We start from the raw sequence: 12,191 nt of genomic DNA on the forward strand, positions 1-12,191 counted from the left end.
AACCTCACCTGGATGAACTCCCGTGTCACTGCTCAGGGTGACCCTGCCCTGCAGGGCTGCACTGGGTGGTGTCACAGATCCTTCCAGCCCTGAGGATGCTGTGATCCTTTGAGGCTGTGCCTGGGGCCGAGGTAAAGCCACAGAGCACATTCAGGGGGTCTGGAGAGGACAGACACTGCCAGCAGGATCCCAGTGCTGGCCACAACACCCCAGGGACGTGCAAGCTCCTTTTCCCCTTGGCACGGGGAAGCCCCTGGGAGCTGGGCTGGGCTCTGCAGTGCCATGAGCCCTGTGGGCTGTGCCAGGGCTTCGCTGCCCCTCACCCTGCTGGTCCTCACCGCCCCAGGGCGTCCGTCTGCTGGGATGAACTGGGATCTGCTGGGATCGATCCCCCAGCCCGGGGAGGGCTCGGTGGGTGAGTTACAGACTCACTGAGCAGCTGATAGCCGAGTATTGGCTGCTTAATTAACCAGCAGCGCTCAGTCATTAAATCCCATTGAGCAGATCGAACCAGACGGGGCCTGCGGGATGCTGAGGGAGATCCCGGTCCCCGGCAGGGTGGGAGCAGGGACAGGGATGGGACAGGGACAGGGCTGGGAGCAGAGACAGGGATGGGACAGGGACAGGGACAGGAGCAGGGACAGGGCTTAACAGGGACAGGGCTGGGAGCAGGGACAGGGATGGGACAGGGACAGGAACAGGGACAGGGACAGGGCTGGGAGCAGGGACAGGAGCAGGGACATTCCCCAGCCAGAGCTGCTCTTCCAGACCGCAGGCACTGCCCTCAGCCTCTGGCTTTCCAGGCAGAGGGTTCCTCCAGCTGGCACCAGCCGTGTGTGGAGCTGGTGTCCACCAGCCGGACCCTCCTGTTCCCAGCCGGAGGTGAACAACCACGGAGGAGACCTGGGAAGGGGCATGGGCTCCTTCAGAGCACAAACTGTGTGTGATGGATTGGTAACGGGGGGTTATCAATCACCCTTCTCAGGCACACTCTCACACCCCTGCCCAGAGGGGAGCTGGAGCAGGACAGAGATCCTGCATGAAAGGCAGTGAGACCATGGATGGAGAGTGTGAGCAGCAGCAGAAGACACCTCCCAAAGGCACCGTGCCTGTCACAGTTCCTGCTGGACACAGGAGGGTGGCAGCAGCTGGCACAGCTCCTCTGCCTCCTCTGAGCTGTGCAGAGCTGGGAGTGACCGGAGCTCGAGGTGCAGCCCGGGCTGTGTCCCTGTCCCACGGCAGAGGCTGCGTTTTGCACTCTGGGAGGGTGAAAATCTCCAGGTAAGAAGCCCAGGGCCAGCCTTGCAGGCCAGGCAGGGCCCCAGGGAGTGGCTGGAGCAGGGAGCAGGGAGCAGGGCTGTCTCGCTGGACTCAAGCACTAACTGGTGTGTTTTGGTGCCTGGGTGTGCTGTGGTCATCTGGCCGTGCTCCTTGGCCTCCAGGGACATCCCGAGCTCCCCAAAGCCCAGGCAGGAGCTGTGCTGCCAGGCTGCAGCTATAAAAAGCGCCACTATTGCCTTCCAAGCTGGTGATTCAATAAGAAAATGTGAAAGTAATATTAAAGCTGCCTGCTGTGCCAACTGCTGGCTGTCTGCAGCAATAAAAATGCCGTAAATCAGCTCCAATTAAAGCCTGCACAGCCTAACGGGAGGCTCCAAGTGGAGCTGGGAAAGCCCCCAGCACACTGGCAGTGCCTGGGCAAACCCTGCACGCCGTCACTTGCCCCTTGCAGGGCACTGGAGCTGGCCAGGGGCGCAGGGCTGGAGCCTGGCTGGGCTCCACACACTTTGAAGTGTGAGAGGGCTTTACGGGTCAGGGGAGCTGGCAGCACCTGTGCCCCTGTCCAAACACGAGGCAGGGCTTGGGAATGCTGCTCTGGGGCTTTTTAGGCAGACACAAGCTCTTGTGGTCAGGTCTGGAGGAGCTGAGGTTGCTGCTGGCCCTGGATGCTGCTGCTGCTCTGGGCAGTGTCTGTGCCAACCTCGGTGGGGCTGAGGAGCTCCCACCTTCTCACAAGGCAGGGACACCTCCCAAGTGCATTCTTTGTCTTTAAAAAGGGGGCCCAGGCTCCCAAGGCACCCCAGCAGCCACCAGGTCTCCCCTCTTGCTGGAATGTTCTCCTCTGGGCTCTGCTGGATGCTGTCCTCATCAGTTCTTGGGTGTTGTGTCAGAGGGGCCTCTGAAGGGTTTTTCTCCTTTTTGGCACATGTGGGCACTGAAGGGCAGCTGGGAGGTGGAGCTGGGATGTGCAGGAGAGGCTGTGAATTCTGGGATTGTGGGATTCAGTGGTTGTGGGATTCTGTGATTCCAGGATTCTGGGATTCTGTGAATTCTGTGATTCTGTGAATTCTGGGATTGTGGGATTCAGTGGTTGTGGGATTCTGCGATTCCAGGATTCTGGGATTCTGTGAATTCTGGGGTTCTGTGAATTCTGGGATTGTGGGATTCAGTGGTTCTGGGATTCTTTGATTCCAGGATTCTGGGATTCTGCGATTCTGTGGTTCTGGGGCTGTGTGTATTTGGGCTGGAGCTCACCCCTGTGCTCAGCTCCAGCCCGTGCAGCTGCAGGAGGCTGGGATGCTCCATGGCACGCCTTGGCTGCAGGTGTGCTGGGAGCAGGGCAGAGCCCAGGGCTGTGCCTGTGGGGCTGGCAGGGGGCTCACTCCCTGCAGGGGCTATTTCTGCTCTGTGACATCAGGCCTGGCCAGCCAGCCCTTGTGCAATCCCCTCCCACAGCAAGGAGCACTTTCCAGTCCTGATTTAGAGAACTTTTAAAACTCTCCAGACTGAAATATATGCTGGGTGAGACAATGGAGCTGGTGTTTGGTGCTGATCCCTCCTGTTTGGGAACGTTTCCTATTGACACACGAGATGAAACAACCGCTGTGGCCCGGGAGGACAGTCTGCTGCAAGAAATAAATGTAACCTCATCTTCCTGCCATTTAGTACAGCTCAGGAAGCTTTGAAACTCAACCATCAAGCATGAGGCTTGAATTTCCCATTCCTTTCATGCTTCTCACATAGAAATGTTTATTATAAAGTAATTTTCTCGTGGAATAATTTATCTTTTATCCCTTCACCTCTCTGTTTTGATCCCACACAACAAAGCAGACAGTTTGTACAATTCTGCCTTTTCCTCCACCTTCCTTGGAAGGAGTCACAGCACCTTGTGCCTCAAACGTGACCTCACCTCTGCCATGGGCACTGTGACATCTCTTCCCTGTGGCCACCCAAAGTCACAGCAGGTCAGGGTTTGTACTGGGAAATGAACCCACGTGGATTTTATTTAGGTGTCCCCTTGTCACCACTAGGCTCAAACCTTGTTCTGTGCACATGAGACTCCTGCATTTAAATATTGAATCTAAACCCTGGCTCAGAATTGCTCGGGGCTTGGAGTTTTGGGGGACTGATTTGTGGATGCTGCAGGGACAGGGGACAGGACAAGCAGCATTGGGATGTCAGGGGTGTCTTCCCCTTGCAGAAGTTTGTCCTGCCTGCTGCTGTCGAGGCAGCCTGGGGAGGGAGGGGAACATCAGCCAGGGTGGAGAGGAGCTTCACAGGACATGCCAGCAGCAGCAAGACCTCTACATGAGAAACAAATGGAGCATTTTTTGCTGAAATTCTCTGTGTTGTTTCAAACACACCAAGTGCTGCCTCAGACTCAAGTGGTTCTGGTTGAGCTGCCTGGTCCCAATGGAACACCCCTGGGACAGGCTTTGCTCAAGCACGCCCTGGTAGCCACAGAAGCAAGAGATTTCTGTTTAAAGGTACAGGGGCAATTTTAGGATTAGTGACCAGCTGAGTTTCTATTGAAATAAAAATCCTACAGGGAAGATGTTTCTCTCTGCTTTCTCCAGCCTCTGCTCTTTCCAGTCTCTTGGCTTGGACAGAAATATTATCTTTCCCTCTATGGGTTAAAGGCATTGAGTGGATTTGGAGAATTCCTTCCTAACAGAAGCTTGGATAAAAATAATTGTGTGATAAAAATAATAACCTGTCACACTCCACATGGCATCTACAGGATCCTCAAAGATTTTCCATGGAAATAATTTCCCAGAAGAAACTAAACTCCTCAAACAGCTTGTGCCTAGATTAATGTTTTCTGGGGGGTGTTTCTATTTCTCTTTTAAATGGTTCTGAAGGTTTGAAAAGTAGAAGTTTTCTGGAAGCAGGGAGACATGGAGGTGCTGCCCTGGGGTGTGAGGGCATCGAGGTTTGGATGCTGCACCATCCCCAGGCCTTGGCTGCCTTGAGGGGTGACCACAACTGGTGCTGATGCTGCTCCTGGTGCTGCCCTGGTGCCCGTGATCTTTGCAAAGGGAGCAAAGAACTCATCAGGCTCCTGCACTGGAAAGTTCTGGCAGTGCCAGGGAGCTGGTGCTGCTCTGTGGTACTGGCTGAGCGTCATCTCACAGAGACCTGAAAGCTGAGCAAGGCAAAAGCGTAGATCTTGGGACATGCCTGTGTTTAGGCAACCCAAGGTGCACGTGGGGTTGCCTCACTGGGCTGCCTGGGGCTGCTGGGGCAGTGGCCACCGAGCTGGGCTGCCCGGGAGTGGCACAGCCCTTGCACAGCGAAACGCAGGGGAGGAACCAGTTGAGCCTTTTGGCTTTCATCTGCCTGCGAGTCAACACCCTGATTTTTCGGAGAAACAGGATGTGCAAGACCTCCCACTGCAATGGTAATTACGAGGGAGACTTTCAGAGAAACCCGGGCGCCAGGAGCTGTGCAGGAGCTGATCTGTGTGCAGGGACGGGCTGGGGTGAGCCAGTGATCCCAGCTCCATGCCAGGGCTGTTCACCTGAGTGCCTCCTTTGGGGTGAGCCAGTGATCCCAGCTCCGTGCCAGGGCTGTTCACCAAGAGCCTGGCACCCCCCGTTTGTCTCCCTGCCTCCTTTGGGGTGACCCAGTGATCCCCAGCTCCATGCCAGGAGCCTGGCACCCCCCGTTTTTCTGATTGCCTGCATTTGAACCCTGCAACCCATCCAAAATGCTAAGCTGGACTGCAAAGGCAGGTGTGATTTGGAACACTTCTGCTCCAGACAGAAAGCCCTGCTTGCCAAGCACAGGGAAGAGGGGACACATCCCTGCTGCTGTCCCCAGCCCTGTCCCAGGGCTGGTGCTCCCTCCTGCCGCATCGCCCCGCTCCTCGCAGCCAGCAGCATCCAACACCGATTCCTCTCACCGAACGGCTTCATGGCCGAGCCCTGGCTCGCTGCTGGGGCAGGCAGGAGCGGGGCAGCCGGGGCTGGAACACCGAGCCTCGGGCCGGGAACACCGAGCCTCGGGCCGGGAACACCGAGCCTCGGGCCGGGAACACCGAGCCTCGGGCCGGGGCTGTGCCCGCCGCAGCCGTGCCGGGCTCCGGGAGGCTCGGGCGGGGAGCACACCGGGGAAGCTGTCCGCGATGAACCCGGCTCCAGCAGCCCCGAGGTATCCATCCCTCCATCCCAAACCCCCGGCAGCCCCGAGGTATCCATCCCTCCATCCCAAACCCCCGGCAGCCCCGAGGTATCCATCCATCCATCCATCCATCCATCCATCCATCCATCCATCCATCCATCCATGCATCCATCCATCCCAAGCCCCCGGCACCGCCTGCAGAGCCCGCGGCGCTCGGAGGCTCCGCGAACGCCGCCCCTGCCCCGCCGCGGCTCCCGCATCCCCGGGTGAGCCGGAACGGCGCTGCCCGGCGGGCGAGGGCTCCGGGACCTCGGGGACATGGCTCGGGAGCGGAGAACGGGAGCTGGGATGGGCACGGCGGCCGAGGGGCGGCACGGGGACACCGGGCCGGGACACCGACCGGGGAGTGACCCGGGGGCGGCCACCGGGGGCCGCGGCCGGGTGCGAGGGACGGGCGGCGTGGGAAGCGGGCCCGGGCTGTGCGGAGCCCGGCTCCGATCCCGATGGCATTGCCGGTGTCAGTGCCGGTGTCGGTGTCGGTGCCGGTGCCGGTGTCGGTGTCGGTGCCGGTGCCGGCCGCGGGGCCGCGCGGGCGGGCGCGGGCGGGCGCGCTCCCGCCGCTCGCCGCAGCACCGGGGACGCGCCCCCGCCGGCCGTGCTGCAGCGCGGGGCGGGGCCTGCCCTTGACGGGCGTGGCAGCCGCCCAATCAAATCGGCGCTGCGGTGTGACGAGACCCAATGGGCGCTGAGCGAGGCGGGGCTTGTGGCGGGGGCGGGCCGGCCCACGGCGTGCGGAGGTTGCTATGGCTGTGGCCGGAGAGCGGCCGAGGCGCGGACCAATGGGAGCGCGCGGCGGCGCTGACGGACACTGCTGTGAACCAATGGGCGCGCGGCGCGCGGCGGCGGGGGCGGGCGGTGCGGCGGGGGGCGGCGGGGCCGGCGCGGCGCTAAAGGAGCGCGGCGGGCGCGGGGCGGAGCGGGCGCGGCGGAGCCGGCGGGCGGGCGGCGGCCGGCGCGGCACAGGTGAGCCCGCGGGGCCGGGCACCGGGGCACCGGGGGTGTGTGGGGGGGGTGGCGGCGGCTCGGCGGGTCCCGCCCGCGGCGGGGGTGTGGCGGGCCCGGCACACAAAGACCCCCTTGTTGGGCCGCCCGCCCGCGCCGCCCTCCCCCGCGCCGCCGGTGCCGTGGGAGGAGGGGGCCGTGCTCGGCCGTGCTCGCCCGTTCTCTGCCGGTCTCGGCCATTTTCTGCCGTCCCCGCGGGGCTGCGGGCGCCGCCGGGCCGAGCCGCGGCCGCCTCTTTGTCCTTCGGGCCCGGCGGGCGGCAGCGCGGCCGCGGCCCCGGGGCGCTGCTCGGGCCCGGGGGATGCCCGGCCCTGCCCCGGGGCCCGGCCCTGCCCCGCCGTGCCCCCTCCCCGCTTTTGTTCCGAACGGGCGGGAGGGTTTTTTCGGTTTCTTGGGTTTTTTTTATTTTTAATTTGGATTTTTGGGTTTTTTCCCCCTGCCTTTATTCGCACGTCGACTGTTGGGATTCCTGCATGATAAATGCGCTCATTTGTGTGTTTCATTTGAATGCCATTGTTAGCGGAGGAGCCCTGCGTAGGGTGAGCTGCAGCTTGCTTTGCCTCTGCAGAGGGGCTTTTGTGATGGGCTTTGGAAGCCCGGCTGGAAGAATGACCCTGGGAGTGCTTGTGCTCCCCCGATGTTTGGGTTTATCTCGGGAGCGGCTCTCAAGCCAGTGGCACCATTCGTGGTGCGTGCACTCGTGTAGGAACGCATTCATCTCCGTCTTCACCCTTTAATTCCGTCGGGCTGCAATAATGGTTCATTTTGTCGGATGAGCTTTATTTGACCTTCAGGTTTCAGTGCCCCTTGGTGTGTGACAACGGAGTCCCGACCGCCTTGGGCTGGGTCTCACCTGCCCGGGGAGCTCAGGGCTGACACCGAGGGTGGCACTGGCGTTCCAGGGCTTTGTTGGAGCTCGGGCTGGAGCCTGGCACGATGGGGACAGTCACCTTTCCCACGTGGGTTTCAAAGCCCGCTTATTTCATCTGTGGGCTTCTCCAGCCAAATGTGGCATTCATTGACTAAACCTTCAATTTCCTGTTGGAAGAGTCCCGCTATCACTTAGAGGTGTCCCCCTGATGATTCCATTTTTATTCATGGAAATTTTCTCGGAGAGGCTCTTCTAAAATACTTTAAGTGTTGAGTCATCATATCTTGATTTGAATTAAGCCATCTGTGCTGAGGGATCTGCTCCTCGCACCTCTGAAGGGTTCGGTGACTTCAGGCTTGCTTTGCGCTGAAGTTGGACAATGTAACAAATCTCTCTGCCTTAGATGGAGACACAATATCCTGTTTAATTACACGTTCTCAGGAGGGTTGGGCTGCAGAACTTCCATCGGGGTGCGTGCTGTAGTGGGAAAGGTGACAAATGCAGTTTGGGAGCCTCCCTGGCTTTGTTCCCAAGCTGCCCTTTGGGTTACCTGCTGGGAAAGGATTCTGTAGGCAATGTGAGGCTCTTCAGCAGGGAAGATGTTGTGTGTTACAAACCAAGCCGTTTAAAGTCCTCAGTACCAGGGGTCAGGCTTTACCTTGGCGCTCCGTGGGCAGCTCCAGGTGGATCTGCCAGCTCCAGGAATCCTGGCTGTGATGGCAGTGCCTGCAGAAGGGGCAGGGGCCTCTCTTGGGTAGAGGCAGCCAGGTGAAATGAGTGTGCAGGGGCTCTTGTCAGTCAGTGGTTTTTCTCTCTGCTTCAAATTACCCATGGAGCTGTTGGAAAATCCAGCATCATTCCTTGCGGTGCTCTGAGCCGGGAGGTAAACTTGAGATCTGGAGACATTTTTTGGAATATGGTGATGTCAGCACTCAGGACTGAGAACAGGAGTAGGCTGTAGAAATGCAAAGCTTTTCAGGAAGAATGTGAGCAAGGTTTAGCTGCTTTGATGGCTTGCAGAAGCCCCAAGTGTCCCAAGTTCTTGTCTGTAGTTGAAAATCCACATTTTTAGAACTCATCCTTGCCGCCTTCTGGTTTTTGCAGCAGAATCCAGTGAGCAGATTTATGGGTTTGTGTCTATCTCTGTATTTGTTTTTCACTGTTCCATCACAGCTGAGTTTAGTGCCAAGCTTCTGCCCTGTTTGCTCTTGTTCTTATCTGAGCCCACAACACCGGTGCGTGTTTTTCCTGCCCGCAGCTCTTGCTGTGATGTCTCTCCCTTGCTGCTGCACAGCTGGAACCGGTCCCTGCTGGCTGTCCTGTGGTGGGGGTGGGTGACACCTGCCAGGTAACTGAGCTTTGGTGTGGCACACGTGTGTGTGAGCAGGGCCCCGGCTGTGCAGCAGCTTCTCCAGGCTGGGAGCGGTGCCTGGCGCTGCTTCTCCTGGGGAAGGGGCCGCGGGTGGCTCCCTGGGGAAGGGGCTGCTGGTGGCTCCCTGGGGAAGGAGCTGCTGGTGGCTCACTGCCCTGGCATGGAGCAGGGCGAGGCTGGTGTGTAACTGCTCCTTGCTTTCCCTCTCTCTGGCAGGTGACTGGGAGCAGAGCCCTTCTCCTGGCGGGATGGCGCAGAGGTTGGGGCAGGAGGATCCGGAGCGCTACCTCTTCGTGGACAGGGCTGTCATCTACAACCCTGCCACCCAGGCCGACTGGACTGCCAAGAAGCTGGTGTGGATCCCCTCGGAGCGCCATGGCTTCGAGGCTGCCAGCATCAAGGAGGAGAAAGGGGACGAGGTGTTGGTTGAACTGGCAGAGAACGGGAAGAAGGCGCTCGTCAATAAAGATGATGTTCAGAAGATGAATCCTCCCAAGTTCTCCAAAGTGGAAGACATGGCAGAATTAACCTGTTTAAACGAAGCCTCTGTATTGCACAATTTAAAGGATCGCTATTACTCTGGGCTCATCTATGTAAGTAGTAATTATGGGATCCATTCTGGGTGCTAATTCAGCTGACCTTACCCGATTGCCATCCCTGCTGTTAGAGTAGGTCTTGGCTTTGATTTTGGCAGCCTAAATACTTTGTATCCCCAGCGTTTGCAGGAGTCCAAAGTCTTTTTCCGTGCTGTGTACAGGTCTAGAACTCTGTCCTAAAACAAATAATACAGTTCTGTGAGCATCTTTCAGCCACAGAATGTGAAATGGCAACTTGGGGGGCTCTGCTGGTGCTGTTCCTTGGAGCACTTGCCTCCTGCTGAACTGATCCGGTGAGCAGTGGCAAGTGGCTTCCTTGAGCTGAGGGAGGTGGCAAACCCTCACTTTGCTGGATTGCTGTGTTTAACTGTTCATGTGAATGAGCACATCTCTTGTTTTAACTTGCTGCATGTTAAAAATGGCAATAAGAGGCTCTGCTGGTATTTAAAATATGAAGTTTGGGAGTACTGGGAGTGCAAAATGTCTTTTTGGAACCGAATATCAGCCTAGTGGCCAGGAAGGGATGTGTTCAAGCGCTTAAAATAAACCAATAAGATAAAGCTTGTTTTTTTCCAGTGGTTTTGAAGCACTGATTGAACATCTGGCTTATCACCATCTTGCTCTGGAGCTGGGAATCGCAGTGCCCTTGGTGCTGTGTCTGACCCTGCTCCTCCCTTGGGCTCTGTCCCAGGTCTGTGCCTGCAGTCAGGAGCAGCTCCTGCTCTCTTGGCAGACTGGTTGCACAGTGACTTGTTGGGTCAGGGAGTCAGGAACAGCTACAAGGAAACTTTCTGTCTCAAAAGACACTGGAACATCTGCTTAAATGTTTGATTCGTTTTATAAACACTTAAAGTTAAATCCACTTTATTTAGTCCTGATAGTTGGCTCATTTTCCCCTCCATCTGGGGATTAGGGGGTACATTTTTAGTTTGACCCTTGATAATATTTGGACTTATTAAAAATTATGTATAACTACAAAGTGGTTTTATTGTATTTGTGTGTCCTTGTCAGCTTCCTCTTCCAAGGCTTTACACCAAGGTGCTCATAGCAGAGCTGGGTGAAAAATACTTCTGCAATGATTCCTGCATAGGGAAACTAATTGCATAATTAATGGGGACTGGATTGAAAACTAAAAGTAAACAGGTTGATAGGTCAAAAGTTTTCAGTCTGTGTATCAATCCTAATTATGGCTGTTAGGAAATTCCTTACAGCTATTATAGCTCTATTTCACTGTGAAGGTTAAAAACCTGCAGGCCTGAAATGTCACAGCAAGCTCTGGTGCAGGGGGTGCAGACACAGGCCAGGTGTTGGCGGGGTGGTGTCAGAACCTGTGTGCACACAGGCTCCAGGAGTGTCGCTCTGGGTCTGCCAGGCCCCCTCTGGGAGAGACTGGCTGCTCGAGGATGTGGAGTTTGAGGTCCTACAGGTGCCTGACCTTTGTTCTCATCCCAAAAGGAAGAGAGCATTCCTTGCTGCTCTGCTGAGGCAGGCTGCAGCTTGTTCTTGGCTGTGTGATGCTGCTGCCATGCAGGGGGCTCAGTGCACGTGGATTTTGTGACAGACCTCCCTGCCCCAGCTGCCAGAGCTTGCTTGGGTTGAGAAACTCCAGGGTTTGGTTTGTTGGGCTTTACTGGAGGCCAGGGACACTGCTGGAGGTGCTGCTCTTCCCAAGAGCACTGCTTCAGTGCAGCTGCAAGAATTGGCTCCTGGGCTGAAGTTAAGCCTGGCTTACGTGGTGAAGGTGCAGGAGGGCAGTGCTGGGGTGTGTGGAGGACTGAATGCTGCAGAGATTCACAGGCCAGAGGGACACTGCAGGAGCTCGAGCTGTTTGAGTGTCGGGGGCTCTGTGGGGCATCCCTGAACTCCATGAATGTGGCAGTGCTGCTGCTGGCACAGCCCACAGTTCCTGCTTGCCTGGCGTAAGGAAAAGAGCCAGAGTGAGCTGAGCTGAAGTGGGTTCTGGTGGTTTGGCCATGCTGACAGGAGCTGGTTTGGATTTGCAGGTAGTACCCTCATAAAAACCAAATGAAAATGGTGCATTTTGGTGTTGGTCTCAAGCAGTTGAGGTGCAGGTGGTGAATCTGATCAGGTGTCCTGGAATTTCCCAACAGGCAGCGCGGGGTGTTGCCTTTCTAGGAGGTGAGGGATGCAGGAATGGCAGCTGAAGCAGACACACATTTCCTCTCAATCCCTAGAAAGGACAGAGCTGAGGGCTCTGGCGGGTGGCTGCAGTCATCTGGCTGTGCTCTCCCCATGACGCTGCTGCAGGAACAGGAGCCTGACTCAGGCCCACGGTGACCTGGCTGCTGATGCTCACTCCAAGGGTTTCATCTGACATCCAAGTAGGGATGGCCAGCAGCTTCTGGAACTTGCAGCATCTCTGGTGCCTGCCAAGTGACATGATCTCAGGCTCTGAGCACCACTGCTGAGCTGTGGAGAGCAGGGAGGATCAGGGCTTGTAAAGGCGTGGTGTCAGGGCTTGCTCTGTCCTTCCATGGCAGCACAGGGCATGAAAAGGAGCAGCACTTGTACAAGAATGCTGGGAAAGGTGGTTGGAGTGTCAGTTATGGTAATCCCAGTTTTGCTCTGAAGAGGAAATAACTTTAACTTCTTGTTCCACTTAAAACCTCATCTATTCCATTGGTTGCCACAAGGTTTATTTGGAGTGCTAGTGCTGGTTCTGTGAAGGTGCAGCCACCTGCAGCAGGTAGTTGAGTTGTTTTTTCATTGTTTCTGCCCTTGCTTGGAGTTTTCATTCTCCCTTGTGTTTCACGGCTGAACTTCCCCAAATCCTGTGCTTTTCTAGGGGTATCAATGTTTCTTTTCACTAATGCTCTGAATTGATCTTGACATGCTGCTGGAGTGGGTTTTACTTCTGTAAATGCTT

General features: G+C 56.9%; 1 protein-coding gene across 4 annotated transcripts in view; it reads left to right on the top strand.

Moving 5' to 3' along the window:
* The first annotated feature begins 6,335 nt into the window (after window positions 1-6,335).
* The window catches only part of MYH10 (myosin heavy chain 10), an 81,928-nt gene continuing 76,072 nt past the window's right edge, over window positions 6,336-12,191 (top strand). For all 4 annotated transcript variants that reach the window (XM_030287582.4, XM_072937128.1, XM_072937130.1 and 1 more), the window contains exons 1-2: window positions 6,336-6,426; window positions 8,925-9,301. In XM_030287582.4, coding sequence (XP_030143442.4) covers window positions 8,957-9,301 — 345 coding nt within the window. In that variant the 5' untranslated portion in view covers window positions 6,336-6,426; window positions 8,925-8,956. The remainder of the gene's footprint in view (window positions 6,427-8,924; window positions 9,302-12,191) is intronic.

Source organism: Taeniopygia guttata, chromosome 18 (assembly GCF_048771995.1).
Source record: "Taeniopygia guttata chromosome 18, bTaeGut7.mat, whole genome shotgun sequence".
Classification (NCBI taxonomy): Eukaryota; Metazoa; Chordata; class Aves; order Passeriformes; family Estrildidae; genus Taeniopygia; species Taeniopygia guttata.